Below are 25,721 nucleotides of genomic sequence, written 5' to 3'. Positions count from 1 at the left end.
AATAGAGTCCGCCCGTTCCCGCATGAACTTGTGCCCGGAGTGTTCCCCCCTAGAGTAGAGCGTATTCGCGAGTGAAACGCGGGGAGTGTGGGGTATTTTTACCATTTAAACCAAGGTCTCGAAACGCGTAGGATCCCTGCGGAAATTGGCAAACGCTGAGTTCTTAGGCGAAATGAAGAAGACAAGACGGACCAGCATGGAAGCGTGTATTATCAGCTTTTTACCTTTCTTTCTCCATTTATATAGATTTTCTCCTACTTCTTACCCTCTCTTTCCCCCGGAGAACGAGCGGTGCTAAACTAAAATCAATTTATTTTATCTGTATGTAAACACCATTTTGCAGCAAAATAAAGGAATAACGCCTAGTAAAGACGTCAGCTCTGTTGAGTCCCGGCTGCTCCCTTCATCTGCTGCCCTGCACGCCAGGGCGAGCCTGCGGCGCCGGCTTGTTTTGTGGTTTGGAGTAACCTGCTCGAGCAGCGATGGGGGAAAGTGGTTAACAAATAAACCTTTTTCTTTCTTCCTTTTTTTTTTTTTTCCTTCTTTCCCTCACCCCCCGCTCGGAACTGCAGATCCGGCCGCAGCCCCGCGGAGAGGGCACGTGACACCCGCGCAAGGCCCGCGCGTAACCTGCGCGCCAGTTCCGCAGCAGCGGCGGCCGCTCCGCTTACGGCTGCCCGCCCCGACGGCAGGGGCACGGGCGGAGGGGAGGCCTGTGTGCCCGACGGCGGGGCCGTCGCGCCCGGGGAGAACTGCCCTCCCGGGCAGCAGCGCCCCTCCTTCCCCTTCCCCCGCCAGCCGGGCCCCGGGGTCCCGCGGCGGCAGAGGGGGCCGCGGAGCCGGGCGCGGGCGGCCCTCACGGCGCCGGTGCCGCCCCAGGTGGCCGGGCCGGGTCCTGCCCTTCCAGCGCCCCTGACTTTGGCCTTGTCCAAGCTCTGCCCCAAACAAACAGAATGAGAGCGGGCGGTGCCGAGGTCGCGGCGGGCCGGGGCCGGGGCCCGGGCTGGGGGGAGTAGGGACCCCCCACTCACCCCGAGGTGCTGCAGGCGCGGGAGAGAGGACAGCCAAGAGGTTTTGGTGGGTTTGATTCTTTTGTGCGACCGTCCCCGTGGCCGTTTCCGCAGAGAGTTTTATGAGGGAAAGGGAGGAACGCTTTCATTTTTTTGCCCAGATACAAACCTCAGAGGATTACCCAACCAGAGGGGCTGGGAGCGTTCGCCAAGGCGTTTGATTGTTGTTTTAGGACGAGAATGAAATCGGTTTTCCCCGGATCTTGCTGACGGTCTTCCTCTGTCGGGAGCTGCCAGCACCAGAGCACTCGGGCTGGCCGGAGCTGCAGAGCCAGGGGAAATGCTAGCCATTGCCTGGTCTGATACGGAATTTTAGGTCCAGATTAAAACGCCTTTTGGCTGCAATTTCCACCTAAATCTGTTTCTAATGAAAAGGCGTTTCCACACGTGAAACCTTGGGTTGCCTCTCCCAAAAGCAATAATAATTACGCTGGCGGAGCCTGTGTTATTTTCTGGTATATAAAGTAGGCTCAGATATGGTTGTTCGGGGCGTACGCAACAAGGCTAAACAACCACAAGGAACGGCACAAAGCAGCTACCTATTTACACGGGCCTATGGCCTTCCCGAAGGCAATAAAGTCATTATTTCATAAAGAGGCATATTTGAACTTTGCTCCTACCCACTCATTTGCTTGCAAGTACTGCTTGCAAAGGCACAGTGGTCCAGATGACTTTGGAGGTAAATGCCGGATTTCTAGGAGGGCAGAAGTGCAGCCATCTTCCCGAAAGCTTTCCAGAGACCCCCCAAAGGTAACGCTCGGGTGGTGTTTCGGGAGGGAGAAGGAAAATCAGCCCAACTTGGAGGCGCATTTCTTGCCGTCCAGAATGGCCACTCTTACCGCATTACCCAATGCAGACAAAAACCTACCTCGCTCATGGGGGGTTGACTTCCAGTGGAAAAGCGGGGTCGAAGCAGCGTCGTGTGAGAGATCCCCGAGGGAAGGGAATGTGCACCTAGGCACCTCCTGCCAGAGGCACCACCCCTGGGTCCCTCCAAATCTTCAAGGCATTCAGCCCCTGTGCTGGGAGCTGGCGCATTGCGGACAATGAAAGTCTCTTCATTCAATAGCATTTCCCTAATTAAAAAAACTAGAAGCAACCCTAATGATGCAAGCCGGGAGAAAAGCAAAAACCAGATAAAGCCCCTTTTCTTATTCCCTCCTGGAATACTATTCAGCCGACTGCAGTCCCTGAGAAATGGACCCTTTATGCCGTCCTTCCCTGTCCTAACCCGCCCCAGTACAACCCGTCCCTTTATTACAAGAGCGATGTGAAATCTGAAGAGGAACCTCGGGTGAAAAGATGGGAAAAGCAATGTATTATTTCTTAAACGTATCTCAGCCACGACGCTGGCTTATTGTAAAGCTTCTAGCCTAAGTAGCCTACGAAAGGAGAAAAAACAGAGGAGGTAGGATCTAAATTGCGATGTGACACAGAGGTGTCTGTATTATATGTGTCTGTATGTACCTGTACATACATAGATGCACTTATTTCAGCAGCGCCCGTTGTGTGCAACAGTGTGTGCGCACACACAGGCGTACATATTTGCGGGCGCATACTGTGCATAGGCACACAGGCGGGAGAAAATGGTGCGTGATTTCACGCGTGCCCGTGCTCCAGGTTTCAGCTGCTCCTCTGCAGCAGCGGGCGAAGACAGCCGCTCCGGGTTGCGGGGAGGCACCCACGCATGTGGCAGAGCTTCAGGCACGGTCGCGCCCTGCCTGCGCGCCTCTGCCTGCGCGCACCCGCCCCAGCCGCCCCGTGGGCACTTGTGTGCACACGCGTGTGCCGCACGCCGAGTGGGCGTGCAGGAGGTGCACCCGAGTGAGGTGGATGTACCCCACGCCCTCCGGATGGATGATTTCGAGTGTCCTTCCAGCTGGATTTCGCCCCCTGCTCCGGCTTTGTGGGTGCATGCTGTGCGGGAGGGAGCAGCGGGCACCCGCTCTCTGCGCCCACGCCCGCGTCCCCCCTCAGCATGCAGGCGACTATCCATCCCTGTATTTACTCCAACGTAAACATCTTTGCATTCCGACAGCAGCCTAAACGTGATAAAGCCCTTCCGAGGAGGCTCGCCATTCCTCCTCGTTTGATAAGCCTGCAAACGCAACTCGGCTTGTCGGGAATGGCTCTGGATGCCTTTGTGCTTCCTAAAAGAGCATAAATAATTAAAGTTTGGCAGGGAGGAAAAGCTTTCTTGCAGAACTGTAGTGGCAATAAATGAAATGACTCAGAATCTCTTCTCCAGTCGGTTTTTACGAGAGCTGCCAGACAGTGTCTGTTCACGTTCTCCAGATACTAGGGGCGCCATAACAAAGTTAAGGTCAAGTTAGTGTCTTATCTTGGGTGGCACAAAAATACCGCATCTTCTCCAGCCGGACTGGGTGTATTTTTAAACCTGAATGTTATGCAAGTCGCCTTAATTTCCACGGAGGGCTTTTGGAAATGTCACTTGGACCTGAATACTTGGTAATTCCAGGCAACGGTTGCAGATGTTTCAAGACGCCTAACGGTAAAGTATTCGCCTGACTGTGTACATGATGTGTGTTTATGTTTCGATGCTATTTAATCTGCGTAAGGCAAAAGAAAAGGGAGGGGATATATAATGCTCAGAGCTGGGCTGGGAACCGACCCCAGGGTGAAAATGCTCTGTCAGGAGAGGACCCCCAGCTCTGCCCTATTCCAGCGGGGTCTCTGTTGCGATATTGGTCTCGCATTCCCCAAATCAGATCGCTTTTTAAGGGACTGTTTCGTAAAAGGGCTGTTTTCGTATTAACAAACCGTAGTCATGTCTTTGAACTTGAATTAGTTGAAACTGGTTGGCTCCTGCGCCAGAATTTAATCGATGCTAGGCTTGCTGCATCGAAAGGAAGGTGAAGGATTCTGGCTAAGGCGTAGTTAGTTGTTTGAACGGTAAAGAAAATGAAGGTCCATAGGTTCCCAGAGCCATCTCTCCTGATGAGACAGGCGATCAGAAACCTGAGGGAACAATCCAAACGGATCCCTGCCCTGCTCTGCTGCAAGCTCAGGGTGGTAAGTGACACAGGAGCCATTTTAGCTGCGCAGGCATCATTTTTAGGATGTTGTTCATGTGTTGCAGCAGAATCAAGAGGGCTCGAAAGTTACCGATAAAAGGAAGGAACGGTGGTTTTGTGCCTTGATTTCTAGTGATACCTTGCGAGAGTCTATCTGCTGGGAGCAGTGTGTGGCGTTTGAGGTGGTTTGCGAGCGAGGCACCAAGGCAAAAAATACCACACTGTACAAAGAAAAGAAAGGGTAAAAAAAAAAAGGAATGAGTTTCATCTTATCTGCCTGGCTTTGGTCTTTTGCTTTTTATAAAGGGCAAGCTGGGCTGTGGTGGGGAAGCCCCTTGGGCAGCCCTCGCCTGCTCTTGGGGGCCGGGGGATGCAGGAGGGGTCGTGTCGGTAGCAGCGGCGGGGCGGGGGGCAGGGTGCGGGGCGCAGCCCGGGCTGCGGGGCTCCCGCCCCCGGAGTCTCTCCGCAGCGCGGAGCCGGGGGCGCGCAGCAGGCGCCTGTCGCGGCGGGGCGCGCAGCCTGCTCCTGGCCGAGCCCTCCGCGGACACCGCCGCCTCGCGGAGCCGGGGCGCCTCCGGGCTTTCCCCCCACTTGCCCGCGGCACTTTGGGGCCGCTTCCCTACCTGGCGAGCTCTCTGCTTGCTGTGGGTCTTGGAGGATGCCTTTTGGGAGGTGATCTTGGGGCCTGCCGCCTGGCTGGAGCGTCCGGGGATTGCCTGGGTGGCAGGAGGCGACCCTGCTAGGCGTGGAGAGCTCGCCCAGATTTCGGGGTGGTTTGGAGAGCGGCATGTGGCGGGGCTACTCTGGCTATGCTGTACAGTGGCGGTAAAAAGGCATTCCCATAGAGAGCTGGCAACCGTTTCTGGAATGAGGAATTGCTTGAGCACGGGGCTATTGCTGGCGCATATTATTTATTCTCTTCTATTTTCAGCCTTTGTGACCGGGTTTGTGCTCGTGTATGTAAAATCATATTTCAAGGTGAAAAGGAAAATTGGCAAAATATGAGCCCTCGAAGGCAGGGTGGCCGCCGGGCTGGCGGGTGTTGTGCGTGTCGCCTGCTCCCAACCCTGCTTTTCCCTTCCAATGAAAATGAACATTTTGGTGGGAGTTGGAGGCGCGGGAACAGAGGTCACTTTGTGTGCTGCTCTGCTTCCCAAGGAAACCGTGCTTGGTGGACTTCTCTTCCTGCCCTAGCCCTTTGCTTTCCAGAAGAGCCCGAAAGTGTCCCCCTTTCATGAAACCGGCTACGGAGAGGTGTTGTGTTTGCGCATTTCTCATTTCAGTTCGTCTCTGGCGCCTTGACACAAGCACGCAGTGTTCGGGCTTACAAGCGAGGGAAAATGAGGTGACCGGGACTCAGGCTTTGAATTTCCTGACCGGTTTTGATGCCAGTTGTGGATTACTGGAGCCGGGCGGGAAGATCCACCCGTAGGCTCGAGCGTGTGAATGGGACTTGGCTTTCCTGAGTGATCCGCCACTCGCTCATCATTGCGTGAGCGGCGGCCGGCGAGCACCGCTCCCTCTAACGAGGAGTGATCACGTTTCCCAGCCGAGGGTGCCCGGCCGGGAGCCCGCACCCCCCGCTCCGTGGGCTACCTTCCCCGACGGTGGCCGTGTTCCCCCCCGGTTGCTCGCGGAGACCCGGCGCCCGGGCGGGCTGGGCGGCGATGCGGGCGGGGGGCTGCGCGCCGCGGGGCTCCGCGCCGGGCTCGGGCGGTGGGCAGGCTCCTGCCCGGGAGCCGCGGCCCCAGGTGATCAGCCGCACCACCTACGTGTATCTCATCGCCTGATGAAAGGATGAGGGGGAAAAAACGGCTATAGTTGTACAAAGGCTGCGCTCGTCTCTGTGCTGGGAGGGCTCTTTGGAGAGATCTTAGGAGCCTTTCCGAGGGGCTGATATAGATATAAGGACATTTCTACATCGCGTCACGTGACATAATTACCACTAGAATCAATCAAGATGAATTGCACGTCAGCACACGGTGGGGATTTTTTCTTAGTTGATCCTGTCCAAACCCTCTTGTGCAATAGATGGATCTTGTTCAATGCATTGAAGCCTCCTGGTTGCTTGCAATCGCAAAAAGGAAGACATGACTGAGTTTGACGATTGCAGTCACGGCACATCCAATATGTATCTGCCAGGGTGCGCTTATTATGTCTCACCCTCAGATTTCTCGACGAAACCCTCTTTTTTGTCGCAATCGTCGTCCTGTCAAATGACTTTTCCTTATTCTTCTAATTTACCTCATGTCCAACCTGTGCGCGAAGTAGCATTCAGGGAATACGGATTAGAGCGCAGCAAATGGCAGTATAGGGGCAGTTATGCTCCTTATTACTCAGCTGAAGAGGTGATGCACAGAGACTTTCTGCAGCCTGCGAACAGGAGGACGGAAATGTTATTTAAAACGGACCCTGTCTGCGGCCACCACGGACCGTCTCCCGCCGCCTCCAACTTCTACAGCTCGGTGGGGAGGAACGGCATCCTGCCTCAAGGCTTCGACCAGTTTTACGAGACGGCCCCCGGACCCCCGTACCAGCAACACTCCGAGGGCGAGGGGGACGCGGACAAGAGCGACTTGAAAGCCCAGAACAACACTTGCAGTAAAACACCTTCCAGCCAAGAGAAGAAAGTGACCCCAGCAAACAACGCCGATTCCCCTTCTGGTGAAGCTGTTGCAGAGAAGAGCAACAGTTCAGGTAGGTATCAGTAGTAAATTGGGGGCAAGAGTACAAGGCCAACACTTTGTCAAGCCGCATTTTATGTGCAATTTTATAAGCATCCAAAGGATTTTATATATCCTATAAGATTTCCTTTACCGTTGTAAAGCGTGTTTACGATAGGAAACCAATTTAGGTGGGCTTAAGGTATTCTTGGAAGAGGATATTAATTGTTATTAAATTGTTGATTTGGCGGGGGGAGTCGGGGAGATCTCACAGGTAGTGCTCAGGGTTGCCTTCGGTTTAGAGCTTAAGATCTTCATTTGTTTGGGGCGAGGGGGGGGGTGAGAGGAGTTTGAGAAACTTGGAATTTTTCCAGCCCATTTAAATATCTCTCTGTATTGCTCGAAGTGCTCTCTTTTAAGGAGAAGTTGGGAAATATTACTTTTTTGCTAAGTCACCCAGAGAGTAAAAGCCCCAGGAATATTTTTCTGAACTGCTAGAGGGCTGCTTTCCAGGCAATGGGATATTGTCAAAGTCTCTGATCTCTTAGCTGAGCATGTTCGTAGCAGCAGCATAAATCAGTTTCTTCTCTCTTGAACTTTAGCAATTCCCCAGCGATCAAGGAAAAAGAGGTGTCCCTATACCAAATATCAGATAAGAGAACTGGAACGGGAGTTTTTCTTCAACGTGTACATAAACAAAGAGAAAAGACTGCAGTTGTCCAGAATGCTCAACCTCACTGACCGGCAAGTTAAAATCTGGTTCCAGAATCGAAGGATGAAAGAAAAGAAACTGAACAGAGATCGGCTCCAATATTTCACTGGGAATCCCTTGTTTTGAAAAAAAAATAAAAGGAAAAAGAAAGGGATTTTTTTTTTTTTTAAGGAAAGAGCACGATAAAAGGAAGAAAGAAGAAAAACAAATAATATCTCGGTCTCTCTGACCTGCCATCTGAGTGAAAAAGTAAATTGGTTTACATGACACATCCACCCTGCGGAAAGTTTCATTTTCATGTGCAACTCCACACACTGAATGGCCACTGGAGATTTCGGGGCTTGACGGAGCAGATTCCTGATAAGGGGAAACTAGGGTAAAGCCAACTGTCCACTCAAGTGTTTCTCGCCAAAGGTGTTTTTTGTCCTCTCCCACAGTACCAGCAATGGACCTGCAGTGTGTCTGGTAGTTTTTGCTTACAATTCATTGAGTTCGGGGGGGCTCTGTTGTTGCTTTTGAGCAAGGATAACACTTTCCTCCCTTTAAGTGAATGCGGTTTATTTAAGAGATGGTAAATGTACGTTCGCTATATATAAAATATATATATATGTTTCTATTGTCATCCAAAAGCATGGGCCACTGTCTTTTTCATGTGAATAAATCGTTTCTAGTAAAGTTAAGGTTATAACTTCCGTGCACTGTATGGATTTCCATCTCCAAAGTATCCTAACGGTTCCCGGGCTAGAGCCAAGTTCAGTGAAATAATAGCAGGAGGAAACCTAGTCGGATTATTTTAAATGCATTTAAAATAATAATAGTTTAGTTTTGTAGGTATACGCAACCTTCCCTGTTCGCTGTGAGGCAGAGCCAACATGGCTGTCTGCAGACCATCACTTCTGATGGTGCTACAATTACTATAAACAACGAAAAAGGTCTTTTTTTTTTTTTTTTTTTGAACTGGTCCGGCTCCCAATAAGCCCAGAATCCCCAATGCCAATGACTGTCTACTTGTCAGTGAAGGGTAAGGCAGAAAGACGGAGGGCTTGCAGCGATTCAGACAAGAGGGAGCTATAAACAATTGGCACTAGTGAGGGGGAAAAAAAAAAAGCAAAAAAATTTTGGAGGCAGAGGGGTGGATCTCTTAAATATCGCTCCCCGGCATGGCGAGCGGAGTGGGGCGCAGGGCCGGGAGCTCCCCGGCCGTCCCGGACGCGGCGGGCCCTGAGCGGGGGGTGGTGGCCGGCGGAGGTCCGCGCCGCTCCTCGCCGCTTTATCTTGTGTGACCTGGCTGGGCTGTTTACAAAACCTTGAACTGTCTAGACAACACCATAAAACCCGAGGTTCTAAACAGCTTAATTGGGTTATATTATACACCTTCTGGTGGGTGAAAAAGAGATTTCCGCAATGTGCAATAAAGGCGAGGAGTGAGAAAAGAATTTGCCTTTTTTGAATAGGATGAAGCCGTCTCGCCATGCTCGCACACAGGGAAGGCAAAAGTGCCCAAATAAGTCAGGAAAAGCCTGAGAACTCAAAAAATCGAGAAAAGGAAGCGGAGGGAGGCATGACTAAAAAAAAATTTTTTTAAACCCTTTAGCAAGAAAAACATAAGTGTATGTCTTTGAACTTCCAAAATGTCAAGGTCATCACCTTTAACCTTTCTGAATAATTAGGCGCCTTAAGGTTCCTCTGTTATTTTCAACCACCACCCACTCTCTCTCGCTCACTGTCTCCCTCCCTCTCTCTCTCTCACACACGCACAACCATACACACATTTATTACCGCATAGCTGGCCATATTAGCAAATGCATCATAACGCAAAGAAAATCCCAGCTGAGTTGAGGTGAGCCTCTTCGCGGCGTGCGGAGAGCGTGTCCCGCTCCGGTCGCCGCTAGCCGGAGCACGGCGGGCTCCCCGCTTCTCTCGCCTTTCTCTTCCGCGCCCCGCGAATTTGCCTCAAATCTCCTTTTTTTTTTATATATATATATAGCTCTAAAAAAAAAAAAAAGTTTTTTTTTTGTTAAAAATAATGCGGGGGCTGTAGGAAATGCTTTGTAGTTTAGGGAGAAAGATTATATTTCTATGTAGCTCTTCTGCGGATGTACATTGCCTCACAAAGCCCATTGTGAAAGGAGCAAAGTTGCAAGGAATTTCTCAAAGCATTTTGCCTGACCTTATCGCAAAATTCTCGCGTCTCTCCCGAGCCTTAATCCACAGGGCGAGCACGAGTCGTTTGCTCTTGTGTTCCCTGCAGTGCTTTAACAGTCTATTTTAACGGATTATTACGCCTTTAAAATGCTAAGACACCGCAAAAGAGGGCCGGGGAAACCGAAACACCCTAGCATTAATCTTGCATAAATGCTCAATGATAGCATCTTTCAGTTTCTATTTGAAAAGAAAGGAAGAAGCCCTCGACAGAGAGCGAACGGAGCCGAGGAGAAAGCGCCTGGGCGAGGCGGCGGCTGCCCGGCGCCTGGCGGCCGGCGGCCACAAGGGGGCGCGCCCGCGCCCCGCAACGCCGCCGCCGCCCCGCTCCTCCGCTCCGCTTTCCCCCTCATCATAATTCCACTGCTAATAAAATAGCCAATATATAAGTAACGATAAGATTTCAGGGCCTTCCAAATGAGAAAATAAAGCATCAAAAAGATTTATTAAACAAATAACCCATAACTGTGACGTGCTGGAGAAATATGTCGCTTTAAAATAAATTTTTTTTTTTGGTCGTAATCTTTTATAATGCATCCGAGCTTTAAAAAAAATCCCATAATTTTAAGAAAGAAAAAAAAAACAGTGATATTCAGAATTCTTTCCCTAGAACGAAATCTAGTTACTCCTTTAAGGATAGCCTTAACGCGGAAGGAACAAAAGTAATATTAAACCCCATGCGTTTCCACAGTTTATCTTCGATCCTTATTCAAGGCTTTTCTTAAATAAACATCTAGGTACAAAAAGCATAAATTTTAAAACATATTTTATTTAAAGGCGAGATAAACCTTAGATCCTGAGAATTTTTTTTTTTTAAAAAAAGAAAGATAGAGACACTAAAGCGAAAAGAAGATATTTTTAATATCCGAACATCACCTTGCCAAGGCATTGTTGAATGAAATCCCTCTCCTTAAAAGCACTATGGAGATCTATTAAACTGAAACTAGAGCTTAGAAAATTAAAGTGAAGCTTATGAATTTTCTGTACGGTCTCCAGTGACCGAGCATGTTCCGTTTTTCTGTTTTATTTTTTCCCTCCAGTGCGCACTTTTGGGCTGAATCTGAGGAAAGAAAGGGCTTCGCTGCTTTCTGCTTATTTGCAGAATTAATCGAAATCTATTCCACATTGGCTCAGCCATATTCCGCATTTTTTGAAGCCCCGTCTCTCGTGAAAGCATTTGTTGGCACATTGTCTGCTGGATTGTTGAGGTTTTTTTTTTTTTCTTTTTAGAAGTTCATTGTTAACACTTTCCTAGAAATAACCTTTCCGTCGGTAATCAAACGGCATTGCACAATCTGAAGTCCTTGGTATCCCTGACGCCAAAGGTAGCCCTTGCAGGCGCAGCCGGATCCCGAAGGAAAATCTCCTGGTCCCTCGGTGGAGATACCCCTTTCGAGAGGGAAACGGTTAGCGAAGTTGTTGTGTTTGTTTGTTTTTCTTGGCATGAGGGTGCTCCTTGTGAGAGGCCACACCAGCCCCAAACCGATCAGGCTTCGTATGAGGCGCTTTAACCCCTGGCAGTGACAGTGGGGCCGATCTCAGCGGATGCGAACGAGTGACGGGAGCCAGGACATGTTGGTAATCAAAAAAATACACCGGAATATGGAAACGCCACTTTCTTTTTTTTTTTTTTTTTGAAATCTTTGTGTAAATATGATGATTCTGGGTGCGTCTATAACCTCTTCTATTCTTTTTTTCTTTTCTGTGTTTGTTTTTTTTTTTTACCCCTTTCTCTGTTTTATTCCTTTAGACAGAAAAGGCTGTGAGCTATTTCTAAATGTCTTTGGGCTTGTCCTTTAAGGAGAACGAAAAGGGAATTTGCTTTTTTGATTGAACTACAAATGCGGCAGGAATTTGCCGCAAGATGAATGTGCGGCCCAAATACCGAGGCTGAGGGCTGCATCGGCGACCAATCTACACTCCAAAATCTCATCAAACCAGATATGTACGTCTGTGTCCACAGAAATAGAGGAAGGGCTGAGGCTTTGGGCAAAGCTGGGAGTACAGTCAGCGCTACTCTGCCATCCTCACGCTCAGAAATCACACCTTTGAAGAGGTGGTCAGCATGCTACTTTGTTTGTTTTGCAAGCTTTCATATTTAGGAAAAGGCATAATGTCATCAGTATGTTGTCCCGTGTGTCCCCCGCCCTCGGTCAGAAAAAAATCCAGGGAATTCGAGCCCTCAGCCCAGTCGCCGACTCTTTCTATGAAAATATGGCACATAGAAATCTGGGCAATGTGACAGTTACATTATTAAAAGAAGAAAGGACACAATATCGTAGCCAATTTTTTTTCCTTAAATAAAAGAATTCTTCAATCTCCCTGCAGTATAACAGCGTGGCATAAAATATACAATCCGCGCATTTAAAGACACCCTAAATAAAATGTTGAAATCGAGTCAATGAAAGGAATTTTACTAAACGGTTCCTGGGTTCTAGCCTATTTTTAAAATAAGATATTTCTCGCAATACCTTTGTTACTGAAGGCATCTGCAAAATATCTAGCCTCTTTCATACCACTTTCCCATCCCCCTCCCATAATGACACACAAACAGAGCAAATTGCAACTATGGGAATCCTCAGCATAGCCGAGGCAAAAAATAATCATATCACCAGTAATAAGGTTTAGGGAGATAAGGAAGTGAAAATTAAGCCCTGCTGCCAGGTCTGGTAACCTCAAGTTTTTAGCCCTGACATTTGCTAGAGGAGAAAACTGTAATGTCCACCTATGCTTTATTACAAACAGTAATTTACATCTGCATGGACCCATTGGTTGTTTTTTTTTTTTCCTCCCTTGTTCGGAAAAATATGGAGCTCTGAGAGCAAAAGCTTTATATTAATGTAGATTGTATATCTCATTTATTGCACAATATTGATTTATTTATTAATGTTAATTACTTGATTCCATTTTAATATGATTTAAAACAAGAGTGACATTAAATGCCCAGAGCCTAAGTCCCCAGTTCCCCAGTGGCTCTCGCATGTTTATTCAACTTCTTTTTACATCAAACTTAAACTTTCCTACGGTTCATTTTCAACAAAAAATTGCTGCCCGTTTTTAAAAACCTTCCTGATTTATCGTGAGCGCAGGGTCTTACGGAGGCGTTTGCCAGTACTGAATGCGATATTTAAATCATTATCATCGCAGCCATCATCTGAGTTTCCGTGTAGTGACATGCAAGAAATTCATATTTTCAATTAAAAATATCAAAGAGCCCTCATGTCTAATCAGCAGCCAAGAAGTCAGCTCCTCTAGCACCAGCGAGGCTGGCGTGGAAAGCAGCTCAGCATTTGCTTATTGTTTTAACTTTACTGTTGGGCGAAACCCGCTGCAAACCTCTGGGCTAATACTTCAGCTGGGATATTTCTGGGACCCCCTTTTCTTAAAGTGTAAATAAAGATTATGAAAGAGCCATTTGATGGGCATAAAATTCCTGATTAGATTTAACAGTCATGTCTTAAACTGCGTCAAGGAAAATAGTATTTTGTTGCTTTAAACTCTGTGGGTTGTCCGGGCTGTTGTTGTAGAAGAGGAAATTGCTAGAAAGCGAAGGGGGAGAACGCCGCTCTCGGCGGGAGCGTCGTGGGCTCCGCCGCCGCTTCTCTCCCGGCGCAGGCAAGGCTTAGCAATGGCTCTGATCATGATCTTAAACAGCCATCTCGCCGCAGCGCCCGCTCCGCTGCTCAGCCCGCCGGGGCGGTGAAGCCTGCCCGGGGAGGGCAGGGGGCTGCGCCAGGCGCGGGGGATGCTGCGGAAAGGGCTGGAGAGCAGCGAATATTACGAAGGTAATATTTAAACTCTCCGGCAACCCAGAAGCTGGAGACCGCGGCTATAAAAGACACTAGGCTCTTAACCTGACAATGATGTTGTATTTGAACAGCTGCGATAAGGTTTTAAAAGGTCTGTCTCATTGCCACAGCGAAATTTTAAATAGGGTTATTGTTTCCAGCAGTGTAAAGTGTACGGTAAAGTGCAAAACATCCAAATGCCAGGAAACGGGGGAAAATTAAAATCCACGCTGGTGGAAAACGCAGGTATTCAGCTGTGCGAAAGACGCGTTTAAATTTTTTAAAATCCTTTCACGTACTTCCCGCTCTTGGGGATCTGAAAGGGTGTTTGGATGGTAGAAAGGCCCAAAATAAACAGGCGAATGAATCCGAAAGAAAAATTATCAACAAGTTCACTTTGTCTGGATGAGAGCCATTGACAGCATTAGTCCCAGATAAGAAATACTCCAGTTTGAGAACGGTTTAAAAAAAAAAAAAAAAAGAAGGAAAGAAACTGAAAGGAAAAGGAGTAATAAACAGTTTGCACCATCACTATTTAAAATGTAACCTCTTCGGGTGTAAATATGGGTACGAAGTGGGTGGAAAAACAGTAAAACACCTTTAAAATGTTGGGACGGAAAAATCTGATTTGCCATGTAGACAGTTACCGTTGCCTTCGGTATTTTTTTTTATATAATACAGATGCATTTATCTTTCTTCTTCTTCAAAAAAAAAAAAGGAAAGAAAAAGTTGCTCGAAGAGTTGCAGTGAGGATATGAGTTTCTGTATGTTCTTTAATAAGCGATACTACAGAAGGAGAAATTAACTTTATGATGCTTTCAGTTTCCAGGGTAAGTGAAAACCCACTTTTTTTTTTTTTTTGCCAGGCGGTCGGGCGAGAGCGTTGTAAAATAATTTTAGGAATGTAGCCTCCCTATAAAACTCGAGTTATGACAAAAGCCTAGCTTTTACTATTTGACGATTTGTGTTAAAACAAAAATTGACCTTCTCGGTTAGCAGCGAGGGAAAAAATCAATAGTATAATTTTCAATAATTCATAACGCGAACGCCATTATGCTAAATCTTAACTATTAATCTTATCCTTTACAAAGTCGCGATTGATTTGTTAATAAAATATCCTCCCGTGCGCGGCAACAGCGGGTATAACTCTTGAAAAAGCTTCAGAAGCAAGAAAATTACCAAGTAGCCCAAGAATGTAGATGAGGCTTTTATTGATCGCCCCTGATTCTCCTTAATACTCATTAATAAATCCCGCAACCTTTTGTCCCCGCACTTGCCAGTAGCGGGGCCCTTACAGGAGCCATGGCTGTCAAGGCACGTTTTTCCGCCCGCCGTGCCAGCCGCGGGGTTCCGCGCCTGCGGAGGCTCCGCGGCGCGGGGAGGCGGGGGTGGCGGCAGTGCGGGGGGGGCCGGGCCGGCTGCCGCAGCGCGGGCGGCCCGGGGCGCGGCGGGGCGGTGCGGTGCGGTGCCGGCGCGGAGGCCTAGGGGTCGCTGTTGACCGCGGCGGGGCGCGGCGGGGCGGCGCGGCGGGGCGCGTCAGCGGCGGGGCGGCGGGGCGCGGGGCGGCGGGCGCTGCCATTGGCCCGGCTGTCATGTGGTCGCGCGGAGGCATCCGCAATTACACGGGAATGTTTTCCTAGAGATGTCAGCCTACAAAGGACACAATCTCTCTTCCTCAAATTCCGCCCCAAAATGTCCTTTCCCAACAGCTCTCCTGCCGCTAATACTTTTTTAGTAGATTCTCTCATCAGTGCGTGCAGGAGTGACAGTTTCTACTCCAACAGCGCCAGCATGTATATGCCACCTAGCACAGACATTGGGACGTATGGGATGCAAACCTGTGGACTCCTTCCGTCTCTGGCTAAAAGAGAAGTTAATCACCAAAATATGGGTATGAATGTACATCCTTATATACCTCAAGTAGACACTTGGACAGACCCGAACAGATCTTGTCGAATAGAGCAACCTGTTACACAGCAGGTCCCCACTTGTTCCTTCACTACAAATATTAAAGAAGAAAGCAATTGCTGCATGTATTCCGATAAGAGATCCAAACTCATTTCTGCAGACGTCCCTTCCTACCAGAGGCTGGTGTCTGAATCATGCCCCATTGAGAACCCCGAGGTTCCCGTCCCAGGATATTTTAGACTGAGCCAGACCTACGCCACTGGGAAAACCCAAGAGTACAATAATAGCCCTGAAACGAGTTCAACTGTAATGTTACAGTTAAACCCTCGCGGCAGCTCCAAACCGCAGATATCTGCTCAACTTCAGCTGGAAAAGAAAATGAATGAAAACCCGAACAACCAAGACAGCACCGCTAAAGTCTCTCAAGTGGAAAGTCCCGAGCCCAAGTCCACGTTGCAAGACGAGCGGAGCTGCTTGCCCGAAGGCTCCGTGTCCAGCCCAGAAGTCCAGGAGAAAGAGAGTAAAGGTCTGTATTACCGAGTTTAAGCCGTGCCGTAGTGTAACTCCAACACGCTAGCACCATAAAGCACGCTCGAATATACTAACGAGCATCACAGCCATCACATTTAATGCTAAGGAGTATCGGGCTGCAGGTGCTGTGTCTCTGAAGATTTTGGCAGGCAAAAATGCTACACGAAAGGGTCCAAAGATTTTCTGTAGAGATCTGCCTCTCTCGTGCATGCAGACCGCCTCTGTGATGCGGAGAATATAGCCGTGTGCTCCTTAATGCGCTGCAGCAGCCAAAAGCAGCCCCATACCTCTAAAAAAAACAGGTCTGGAGGTTGTAAAATACGACCAGCTCAACTTTTCGCTCATAATATTTCGCTGATTTTTTTTTTTGTTTCCCTCCGAGCCTTACCGCGGTTTGATTGCATTTAAAGTTAATTACAATCCTATTAAAATAGGTGAGGAATAGGTGCTACCAGCCTGGGTAAAGTTGGAAACAAATGCACAATGAAAGCAGCAGCCCGCTATCTGCCTGGTCCAAAGGTGGGATATTTCAATGTGGTACTTCACATAACCTGGGGTTGGTCTCCAAAAGTGCAACAGTATTTTGAAATGCGTTTGAAAGCTAAAGGTTGTGGTAATCTGATTACACCTTCCCTTTAAAAGTGCACTAAAGCCTTTGTTTCGAACGACGTGTGTCGAAGAATCCCAAACCGGGAAATTTTCTCCTTTGAAAATGTACTTTACAACCTCTAGGTCGATTTTTACCCTACATGTTCATGGAGATTCTCTTTATCTGAATTATATTTATTTAACAGACCAGGTCTAGGCTGACGTGAGGCAGATTTCTTTCTGGTGGAAAAAAAATTTAAAAGGAAAATGGAAAAAAAAAAAAATCCAAGGCAGAGGATGTTAATTTCTTGTATATCTTTTTAGCTGGGAAAACCTCTATGTCTGCTCCTAGGTGTGGTGGTGTAATTCAGTTGATGGCTGGGGGGGATGCTGCTTCAAAATACAGTGCGAGGGTATTTTGCAATTGGGGTATTTTCGTAGCAAGTGTCGCGGGAGCCCGAGGCGGCCATGGGGAGGCTAGACCCGTTAAAATGTGGCTATGGGGCTGATGGCAGGTTAAATATTGTTGAAATGCTAAACGCCAGCTGAAAACAGGAGAACCCCTTTCTGGAAGCGGCAGGAGCGCGGGGCGGCCGCAAGGTAGGGTGCTGTGTGCGGGTACGGGAGAGCCCAGCCTGGCAGAGGGTCTCCCTCTGTGCCCACATCTCACCCGAACTGTGTTTAATGCCCACATCCACCATAACTGCCAGACTCTGCAGAGGAGGGGTCATGGCCAAGGGTACACTCTAACAGCCTGAGGTATTCTTGATTTTATTTTTCTTCTTCTTCTTTGATTTTGATAGAGGAAATCAAGTCTGATACTCCAACAAGCAATTGGCTAACTGCAAAGAGTGGCAGAAAGAAGAGGTGTCCTTATACTAAACACCAAACACTGGAATTAGAGAAAGAGTTCTTATTCAATATGTATCTCACTCGAGAGCGCCGTCTAGAGATCAGTAAGAGCGTAAACCTCACTGACAGGCAGGTCAAGATTTGGTTTCAAAACCGCAGAATGAAGCTCAAGAAGATGAGCAGGGAGAACCGAATCCGGGAACTGACCGCTAATCTGACCTTCTCTTAAACCCTAACCCCGGGGGGGGGGCACCAGTGAGGAACGGGCACAGCACCGCCACTTGCTAAAGGCGGGAGAGACTCTGGCAAAACCCGGCATTTTCCAGTTTTGTTTTGTTTTTTTTTTTCTGATAGAATGTGACTCTTCGTCCTTCTTTTAGCGCTGCAAGTGAATATGTATTACTATGATGAGTATATATAAAATCTAGCACGTGTAATTTATTTTTGTTCTCATCGTAATGCAGGGTAACTATTATTGAATATTATCATTTGGTCTTAACTTATTGGAACTGTCGAACATCCAAGCAATGTGACTTTTTCATGTTTTTACTAACAAAATGGTATTTATGTGGGGCTGTTACACGGGCCATAACGTTTTGAGTACATTCAATACTTTAAGAAAAAACGGGGGGGGAAAACACTTGGAGGGCGGGGGGAAAGAGAAGCACATTATAATGTAACTATCCTCGCAAATGAACTTAAAGATTGTCCTTCGTAAAAATATTTCCTTCTTCTCCACTGTAGACATTTCCTTATGGTGCATATGTGGAATAGTAGTCGTTCAGCAGCAATATGTCCTTCTTGTGCATGTTCTGTTCGCATGTATAATACAATAAACTCTGTAAACTACTGCGGTTCCTTTGGTTTTCTACAAATGTTTAAAGTATGGATGCAGGTTTGTCTCCTGATCTTTCTCTATCAGCAGCTCTTTGGACTGATGAACCTTCTTTTCCATTTTCTGGTCTTTGTGTGTGTCTGCCTGGTTTTCTTTCTTTCTTTCTTTCTCCCCCTGATCTTTTTTTCCCCCCCCCCCTTCCTTTTTTTAGGGGTGGGGTGGAGACTGGGGCGGGAAATGATGTAAACCTAATTCATGTATAGTTGTGCCTGTAAACAAATGATTAATTGATAAAATGCTGTGTGATGTTCGCAGTCTGACAAACTGAAGGCAGAAAAAAAAAAAAAAAAGAGAGAAAGAGGAAAAAAAAAAAAGTAGTAAAATATTATGACCTAAACTGGACATTCTCATCCAATCAACTCATAAATGGTAAGTGATAAACAATCTTTCTACTACAAGCTGTCAGCAATATGTGTGTCATTTTATTTGACGTTCGTATGTTGATTTTAAAAATATCAGCCACTGCACGCTTACAATGTGTAGACCTTGATTTTGTGTCTTTACTCGCTTAAAAAAAGTCCATCATACCAAATGCAAAGCTGGGTATAAGTAAATGTTAAGGAGTTCGGTTCTTGATCAGCTCAAGAGCTTTTAGAAGACGGTGGATGGGAAAATATTCCCTCAAACATCTGGCGAGGTTGGCTTTTCTGAGCAGAAACGCTCCCAAGCGTGCTTACAAAAGTGCACCAGCCTCTTCAGACCTGCTTCTGTCACCCTGCACCGTTTCTGTTTGCTCAGAGATCGTTTCGCGCAATTCCATTTTAGTAGCACACATCCAGATAATGAAGTTCACGACTCTTAACCCTTTCTGTACATAGCTGAAAAATGTTATTAGGCTCTGCTCTGGAATCTGAGGAAGGGCATGTGTGTGGGAGCGGGTGAGTGCCCGTGTGAGCAGAAATACTAAGCAGAACTGCAAATGGCTTGCAAATGAACATGACTCCAAATTGAAGTGCAAATACTTGGGCATAGTTTCACCGTCAAACAGTACCGGAAAAATAGCTTGGCTACTGTTTGCGCTGGGAAACCAGCTTGCTCGCAATCAACACTCATTACTCCCCTAAGCAGTTTTTAAATCAAGAAATTAAACGCAAGATAGTGACAATGTTGTCTGACTTGGTGACACTGATACTGCTCATACCGCAGCTGGCGGCGTTGTATTTTCCTCTCTTGTCGCTGATATTTAATTTAAGCCAATACTTTCTCATGTGCACGTTTATTCGCAGAGCAGAGGTATGTTTTCCACAAACCAAAATATCACCATTTTGAAGCTGCAAGAGAGCAGCAAGAACGTAGGTATTTTGTGCTTGCCCTCTCGTTTGGAAAACAAACCACAAAACGGTGCTGAGAAAAAAACCTCTTTAAATATTCCATACATTTAAACCGTCTCTTCCTTTCCTTTAAAGATACTCGCTACATCACCAAAGAAGTTTCAGCAGTGGGAAGTAATTAGCTGGCTCCATACCAAGTGTTTAACGTATATAAAAAATGAGGCTCACTCTAATCTGCCTGCTTTATCAATTTATGTCTGTGAAGTGAGGGGCAGTTCTTCGCCGTACCACAAACGCTGCTTCTAGAGAAAAATATAAGAGAAATAGGAAAACGCAAGGAAAATGCTAAAGCGAGATGACCAAAAAAAAAAGAAATTAACAAAAAAGAATGAAAAAGAAAAAAAAGAGAAGAAAAAAGGAAGAAAACAACCTAAGAGAGTAATAAATCTTTAAATAAACAGGAATTTCAGTCCCTTCCTCATACCGGCCCGCGAGTAGGAAGTGTTTTCCCAGTGCTGTTGTTTGTGCCCTCGGCGGGCCGTGCTGCGTGTTCTCCACTAACTCTGTGCGTTTCCTCCAGATCCCGACACAGCCACCGTCCCTCGCTCGGGAGAGCAGGCATGGGCAGAAGACCATGGGTAATCTAGCTTTCAATACTAACCGGGCACCGTTTCGCTCGGGGAAGGATAACAGGGCCGGGAGGGAGGAAGGGAAGTGGAGGGGAGGGAGGGCAAGGAAAAAGAAAGCAAAGAGGGCAAAAATCTCACGTAGGCATTGAACGTGGCCAGCTCGGCCCGGTCCGGCTCCCCCTGAACAGAGCAGAGCGGGGGGCGGCCTGCCCGCCTGCCTGCCCGCTGCGGGGCCAAGCGGCCTCCTCTGGGCAGTGTTTGCCCGCGTCCCCTCCCGGGCCGCGCTGGGCACCGTAAGAGGGGCCGTGTTGGAGCTGTGTAGCCCCAAAGTTTCGCAGATACAGGAGCATGTGTTCAGTGAAGCGTCAGTTGTGCTCGGAGACACAGGCTTGGCTGTTTCCATCCGTCCATTTTATTAGGGACACATTAATCTATAATCAAATGCACCTCATAAAATTTTTATTGAAAGGCATAAAATCATTACAGAGGTCTTCCACCTGTTTTAAAACAACACAATGGGCATCTCTTTTAAAAAGTGTATCCTTTCCATGGAAACTTTCTGTTCGGGGTGGGGGGAGGAGGATAATAATACCCGCACATGCTCTGAAATATGGAAGTACCGCAATGTGCTTTTACTGTAACATTTTCCTGTTTTATGAGAAGTCGTTACAGTCCCAGCTTGCGATGGTTTGTTTTTACAGGCAAGAATCCCCCTTTCCCAGCGGGTCTCCTCAGCAGCTTGGAGTGTGATTAGCAAGCCAAGGCTGTTGGATTTATTTAAACACCCTGCCTCTCATTGATTAAGAAATGAATGGCAGAAATCACTCAAAGGAGGTGAAGAAATAGTCCGCGCCCGCCGCAGCCGTGGGCTGCCAGTGCGGCCACGCCCGCCGCGCCCCGGGCAGGCAGGCAGGCAGGCAGGCGGGCAGGGCAGGCAGGCAAGCAGGGCAGGCGGGCAGGGCAGGCGGGCAGGGCAGGCGGGCAAGTAGGGCAGGCAGGCAGGGCAGACTGGGCGGGCGGGCAAGCGGGCAGGCAGGGCGGGCAGGGCAGGAGGGCGGGCGGCTCCGGCGCGGTCCGGGCGCGCAGCCGGCGCTGTGCGGAGCCGTTGTTGATGATGATTTTTTTTTTTTTTTAATCACAGCAGCCCCAGTTTAGCGGATTGATTTACTCGCAGTATTGGTAAATATGATCACGTGGGCTGCGCAACCAATGGTTGAGGGTTGCAGTCTGCAAAATACTACGATTGTTCTCCGGGAGGGTATCATATACAGTTAACAGTGTAACCTTTTATATGACTAAGAGGGGAGCCTAAAATGTCGTCTAGTGGCACCATAAGTAACTATTATGTCGATTCTCTCATAGGCCATGAAAGCGAAGAAGTTTACGGGAGTAGATTCGTCCAGGGAGGTCACAGTGCGACCTCCAGGCCATCAGGTGTTGCAGAGAGTTCAGATTTTTCCTCCTGTAGCTTTGCACCAAAATCCACCGTGTTCTCCACCTCCTGGTCCACGGTTCACCCTCAGCCGTCTGCGGCAATGACCGGGATCTACCACCCCTACATGCACCAGCCCCACTTAGGGGCAGCCGACGCCGGCCGCTACGTGCGCTCCTGGATTGAGCCCTTCCCGGGCTTCCCGGGCGGCGGCGGCGGCGGCAGCGGCGGCGGCAGCAGCGGCTCCGCGTCCAGCTCCGGCTCCTCCAACGGGCGCCACTACGGGATAAAGCCGGAGACGGGAGCAGCCGCCTCCTCGGCTTCCTCCTCCTCCTCCTCCAAAAGGACTGAGTGCTCCTCGTCCCGGGAGTCCCAGGGGATCGGTGTGCCCGAGTACACGTGCAGCTCCTTCCTCCAGGAGCCCCGGGAGAAGGCGGCTGCCGGCAGCTCCAAGGACCCCGCCGCCTGCAGCCACAACCCCAGCCCGAGCAGCGATCTGAAGGAGGAGAAACAGCAGCAACTTGACCCAAGTAAGTAAAAAAAAAAAGGGGAGAGTGAGGGAAAGAGGCAGAGAGAGGGACAGAGAGAGAGGGAGAGAAAGAAAGAAAGAAAGAAAGAAAGAAAGAAAGAAAGAAAGAAAGAGGGAAAGAAAGAAATTGCCCCTTTGATTTATTGCCGAAACCTGTAAGGCTCGAATGTGCAAAACTGATAGTTTTACTAACCTATAAAAACGTCTAGACGCCTACCCCAGCGCAAGCAGCAACAAGCACCCATAAAAGACTCCACATAACCACCTACTATCAAGACATCATTTGTACAGTAAACAGACTGGGGCATTAAGACTTTTATGATAATTCCTCCAAAGTTGTGAAAACAGTCCATCCTTCGTTAAATTAATTTAACGACTTTTCTCTCCCCACCCCCACACCCCGTTCCCTGTATACCACCCTTCTTCCAGATAACCCTGCAGCAAACTGGATCCACGCTCGTTCAACGAGGAAAAAGCGTTGTCCCTACACAAAGTATCAAACCCTGGAACTGGAAAAGGAATTTCTCTTTAACATGTACCTCACCCGAGACCGCCGTTACGAAGTAGCTAGGATTTTAAATCTCACAGAGAGACAGGTCAAAATCTGGTTTCAGAACAGAAGAATGAAAATGAAAAAGATGAACAAGGAGAAAGGCAATAAAGGAGACTAACGCTGGGGTAGAAACGCAGTTGGGGAATATTGCTTAGTTTTGAATTTGGGGCTTTTGGGTTTTGGTTTGTGTTTTTGTTTGGGTTTTTTGTAGTGGTGGTTTTTGGTTTTTTTTTTTTGGTTGGTTTTGTTCTTCCCCTGCCCCCTCAGCTCCCCATACGTTTCACCTCCTCCTCCCGCGCCTCCCCACCCCAGGAACTTTAAATCAATCTCGTCCTTTTTTTTTTTTTTTTTAGATAGAAGTGAAACGTGGTCTATGTCAGGTATTTTGGGAAATTTTGTCATGCTCGCCAACGTGTTTTGCAGAGTCGCTTCATTCCCCCCTCCTTCTTCCCAGACCGTTTAGTTGATGATCTTGTGAGTGCACGTTAGCTTTGGGAACTCTATCTGATGTTAAATGTTTGACATGTTTCTTCAAAGTGGTGTAGTCTAGGTAGTTACTTTGCCAAAATAAAGGTAAGGAAATTAATTATAATTACGATGATAAAATATATGTTAAATTACAGTCGCTTAAATCAATGGGGGTGCTGTGTTGTCAACGATTTACTAAGAGGAAACCTTACCCAAACCCTCTGCTTTCTAGGTCTGAAATTCGCTCCCTCGCAATAGATGCCACAGCGAGGCCACGAGCTATTTCCCCCCTTTTAGTGCACTGTTAGGTTGTCTCATCCTCGAAGCCGTTCGCAATAGGCCTAACGTCTCCCTGTCCCCCGGCTAGCTGGCGTCCCTGCCCCCGGTGACTGTTGTATTAATTAACTACCCCGTGTCTCGAACTACGGACCTGTTGTAATTGTTGTCAGTTATTGCACAATAAAGTCTGCCGTGACCGAACGACAGCGCTGCGGTGAGAGGAGAAATCTGTGCGCCCCTCGCAATGCCCTCCGCGTCGCCGACCCCACCGCGCAGCCCCCGCGCAGCCCGCCGCGGGCCGAGCACTGCCGGGCCGCGGCCGCGGCAAAGGCCGGCCGCGCTGCCGGGGCAGCAGCACCTCTGGGAGTCACAAAGGCCCGAGGAAAATCACTTTTTCCGCCCCCCTCGCCTAATAGACATTAGCTTTTGGAGGTCAGCGGCGGAGAGGCCGGCGCCGGCCGCGCCGTGCCGGTGCGCCCGCTGCCGCGCTGCTCCCGAGCGCCTCGGGTACCAGCTGCCTTGGAGACATCAGCGATCTCTTGGAATAATTTAGGAAATATTTCAGCACCGGTCCTCCGGAGCCAATGAAACAAAATGATTGCATTCCCTATTCTTTTTTTTTTTGTGTGTTGTTTTTTTTTGAGGGGGGCCGCTTCTAACCCCTGAGCTCTTTAATCTGAAGGTTGGGAAGGTCCGGGGGGACACGGCTGCTTCCAAACGTTCAGCTGTGTGGGCGAGAGCTCATTTAGCGACGCGTCTCATGCCTTCTGCATTTATAAACACACATGACTTTATCAAGATAATTGAGATGAAGTTCATTGTAAAAAATGCTTTGTTTAAAGAGCAACCATTAAAATGAAGGACCCGTAAATATTTACGAGCAGTTCGGTTAATTCAAGACTAAGCAGAGAGCTGAGAGACTTGGTGTTTAACGTTTTTTTACCTCTGTAAAAAGAAAAACAAAAAAAAAAAGAAAGGCAAAAGCGCCAGGAAAAGGTGTTGCATTGCTTCCCATCCATTGTCGAGAAGATACCTATAATTCTTTTAAAACAGGAAGAACCGTGGTATAATAAAACCATCGAGATGACTAGACGTCTGGACCTAATGAGTTTACGATATGCTATGGCGCTTTTCTTTGAAACCACCTTATTTTGATGTTTGTGTTTGTTAGAGGGGGAAAAAGGCCAAAAAATGCAGACACGCTAGGTCTTAAAATCTTGGACTGTAAATTTCAATATGTCAGCGTTGGGCCAAGGCAACAGACTCAAAAAAGACCCGAAGGTCACGGAACTGAGAGATTTTACAAAGTCCACTGATTTGTTGAAATGTATTTTATAGGATATTCTACTATGATGAATCCTACGATGTTAGTTCCATATTTTCGAAAATAGCCATGGAGGGGTGTGACCTATAACTAACAACATGTACACAATATTCTTGCCACACAACACTCTATTATGGTGATTCCAGCAGAGGCTCTGGTAAGAAATTGCCACCAAGCCCACACCATCTCCTTTTAACATTTTATCTCAGGCAGATTGACAGATTTTACTTCGTATATTTTCTTTCCCCCCCCTCCTTTGTTTACCTATTTCTAATATTGTGTGCGTTTATTTCAAAATGGCAGAAAGAAAACCAAACGTCTCCAACGCCGAAACGCGGTTCTTCCATTGAAAATACTCTTAGTGTCAAACTGAACAATAATTTAATTCCTACCCGTTGGTTGTGTTAATATATGTTTGTACATATGCACAGTCGCGTGCACACGCATACGCATTATACCGAATAATTCACAGGCATGTGTGATGAAGGGGGGGGTGAACAAAGATTCATCTTTACTTTCCTTTACATAAATCAATCCATAAATAAATAAATGCACGGGCAAACAAAATAACATGTTCAAGACAAAAACGTGCAACTCTGAAACTACCACACATGGAGAATGCGTGGTGTAATATGTGGGGAAACATGATCGAAAACGCGATAGCAGCGGTCTTCAAAGCTCAGGCGTCTTTCCTGGCTGCCATGTGTAAAGGAGGCGCATTCTTTGTATGCAGTTAATTATAGCACTGGCAAAAAAATGAAAGAGGGTCACCGAAATGTGCTAAGAAAATGGCACTGCAAACTCCGACCGACAAAAAAAAAAAAAAAAAAAAAAAAAAGAAAACTAAAAAGGAAAAGGAAGAAAACCAAACCAAAACCAGAAAGCAAAGGAAGAGCCGCTCATCACTGAGCGCCCGCCGGAGAAGCGCAAAGCCGCGCCGCTGTCCCGCGGTGGCCCTTCGGGTTTCTGCGGAACCACCGGCCGGCGGCCGG

The 25,721-nt window shown here is 47.9% G+C and overlaps 3 protein-coding genes across 3 annotated transcripts; all 3 read left to right on the top strand.

Moving 5' to 3' along the window:
- Positions 1-6,195: 6,195 nt before the first annotated feature.
- On the top strand, positions 6,196-7,606 carry HOXD11 (homeobox D11). Its single transcript, XM_068408070.1, has 2 exons — positions 6,196-6,802; positions 7,371-7,606. Exons 1-2 carry the CDS (start codon positions 6,196-6,198, stop codon positions 7,604-7,606), a joined length of 843 nt encoding a protein of 280 aa, XP_068264171.1.
- Positions 7,607-15,162: 7,556 nt separating this feature from the next.
- Positions 15,163-17,578, top strand: HOXD10 (homeobox D10). The gene is made up of 2 exons (XM_068407993.1): positions 15,163-15,904; positions 17,301-17,578. The coding sequence occupies exons 1-2, from the start codon at positions 15,163-15,165 to the stop codon at positions 17,576-17,578; spliced, it is 1,020 nt and encodes a 339-aa protein (XP_068264094.1).
- A 3,879-nt stretch (positions 17,579-21,457) lies between these two features.
- HOXD9 (homeobox D9) lies at positions 21,458-22,820 on the top strand. The gene is made up of 2 exons (XM_068408003.1): positions 21,458-22,106; positions 22,535-22,820. The coding sequence occupies exons 1-2, from the start codon at positions 21,458-21,460 to the stop codon at positions 22,774-22,776; spliced, it is 891 nt and encodes a 296-aa protein (XP_068264104.1). The 3' UTR covers positions 22,777-22,820.
- Positions 22,821-25,721: the final 2,901 nt, after the last annotated feature.

Source organism: Nyctibius grandis, chromosome 9, assembly GCF_013368605.1.
Source record: "Nyctibius grandis isolate bNycGra1 chromosome 9, bNycGra1.pri, whole genome shotgun sequence".
In the NCBI taxonomy this organism is placed as follows: Eukaryota; Metazoa; Chordata; class Aves; order Nyctibiiformes; family Nyctibiidae; genus Nyctibius; species Nyctibius grandis.
The sequence above is the reverse complement of the archived record's forward strand: the minus strand, read 5'-3'. Positions and strand labels throughout refer to the sequence as shown.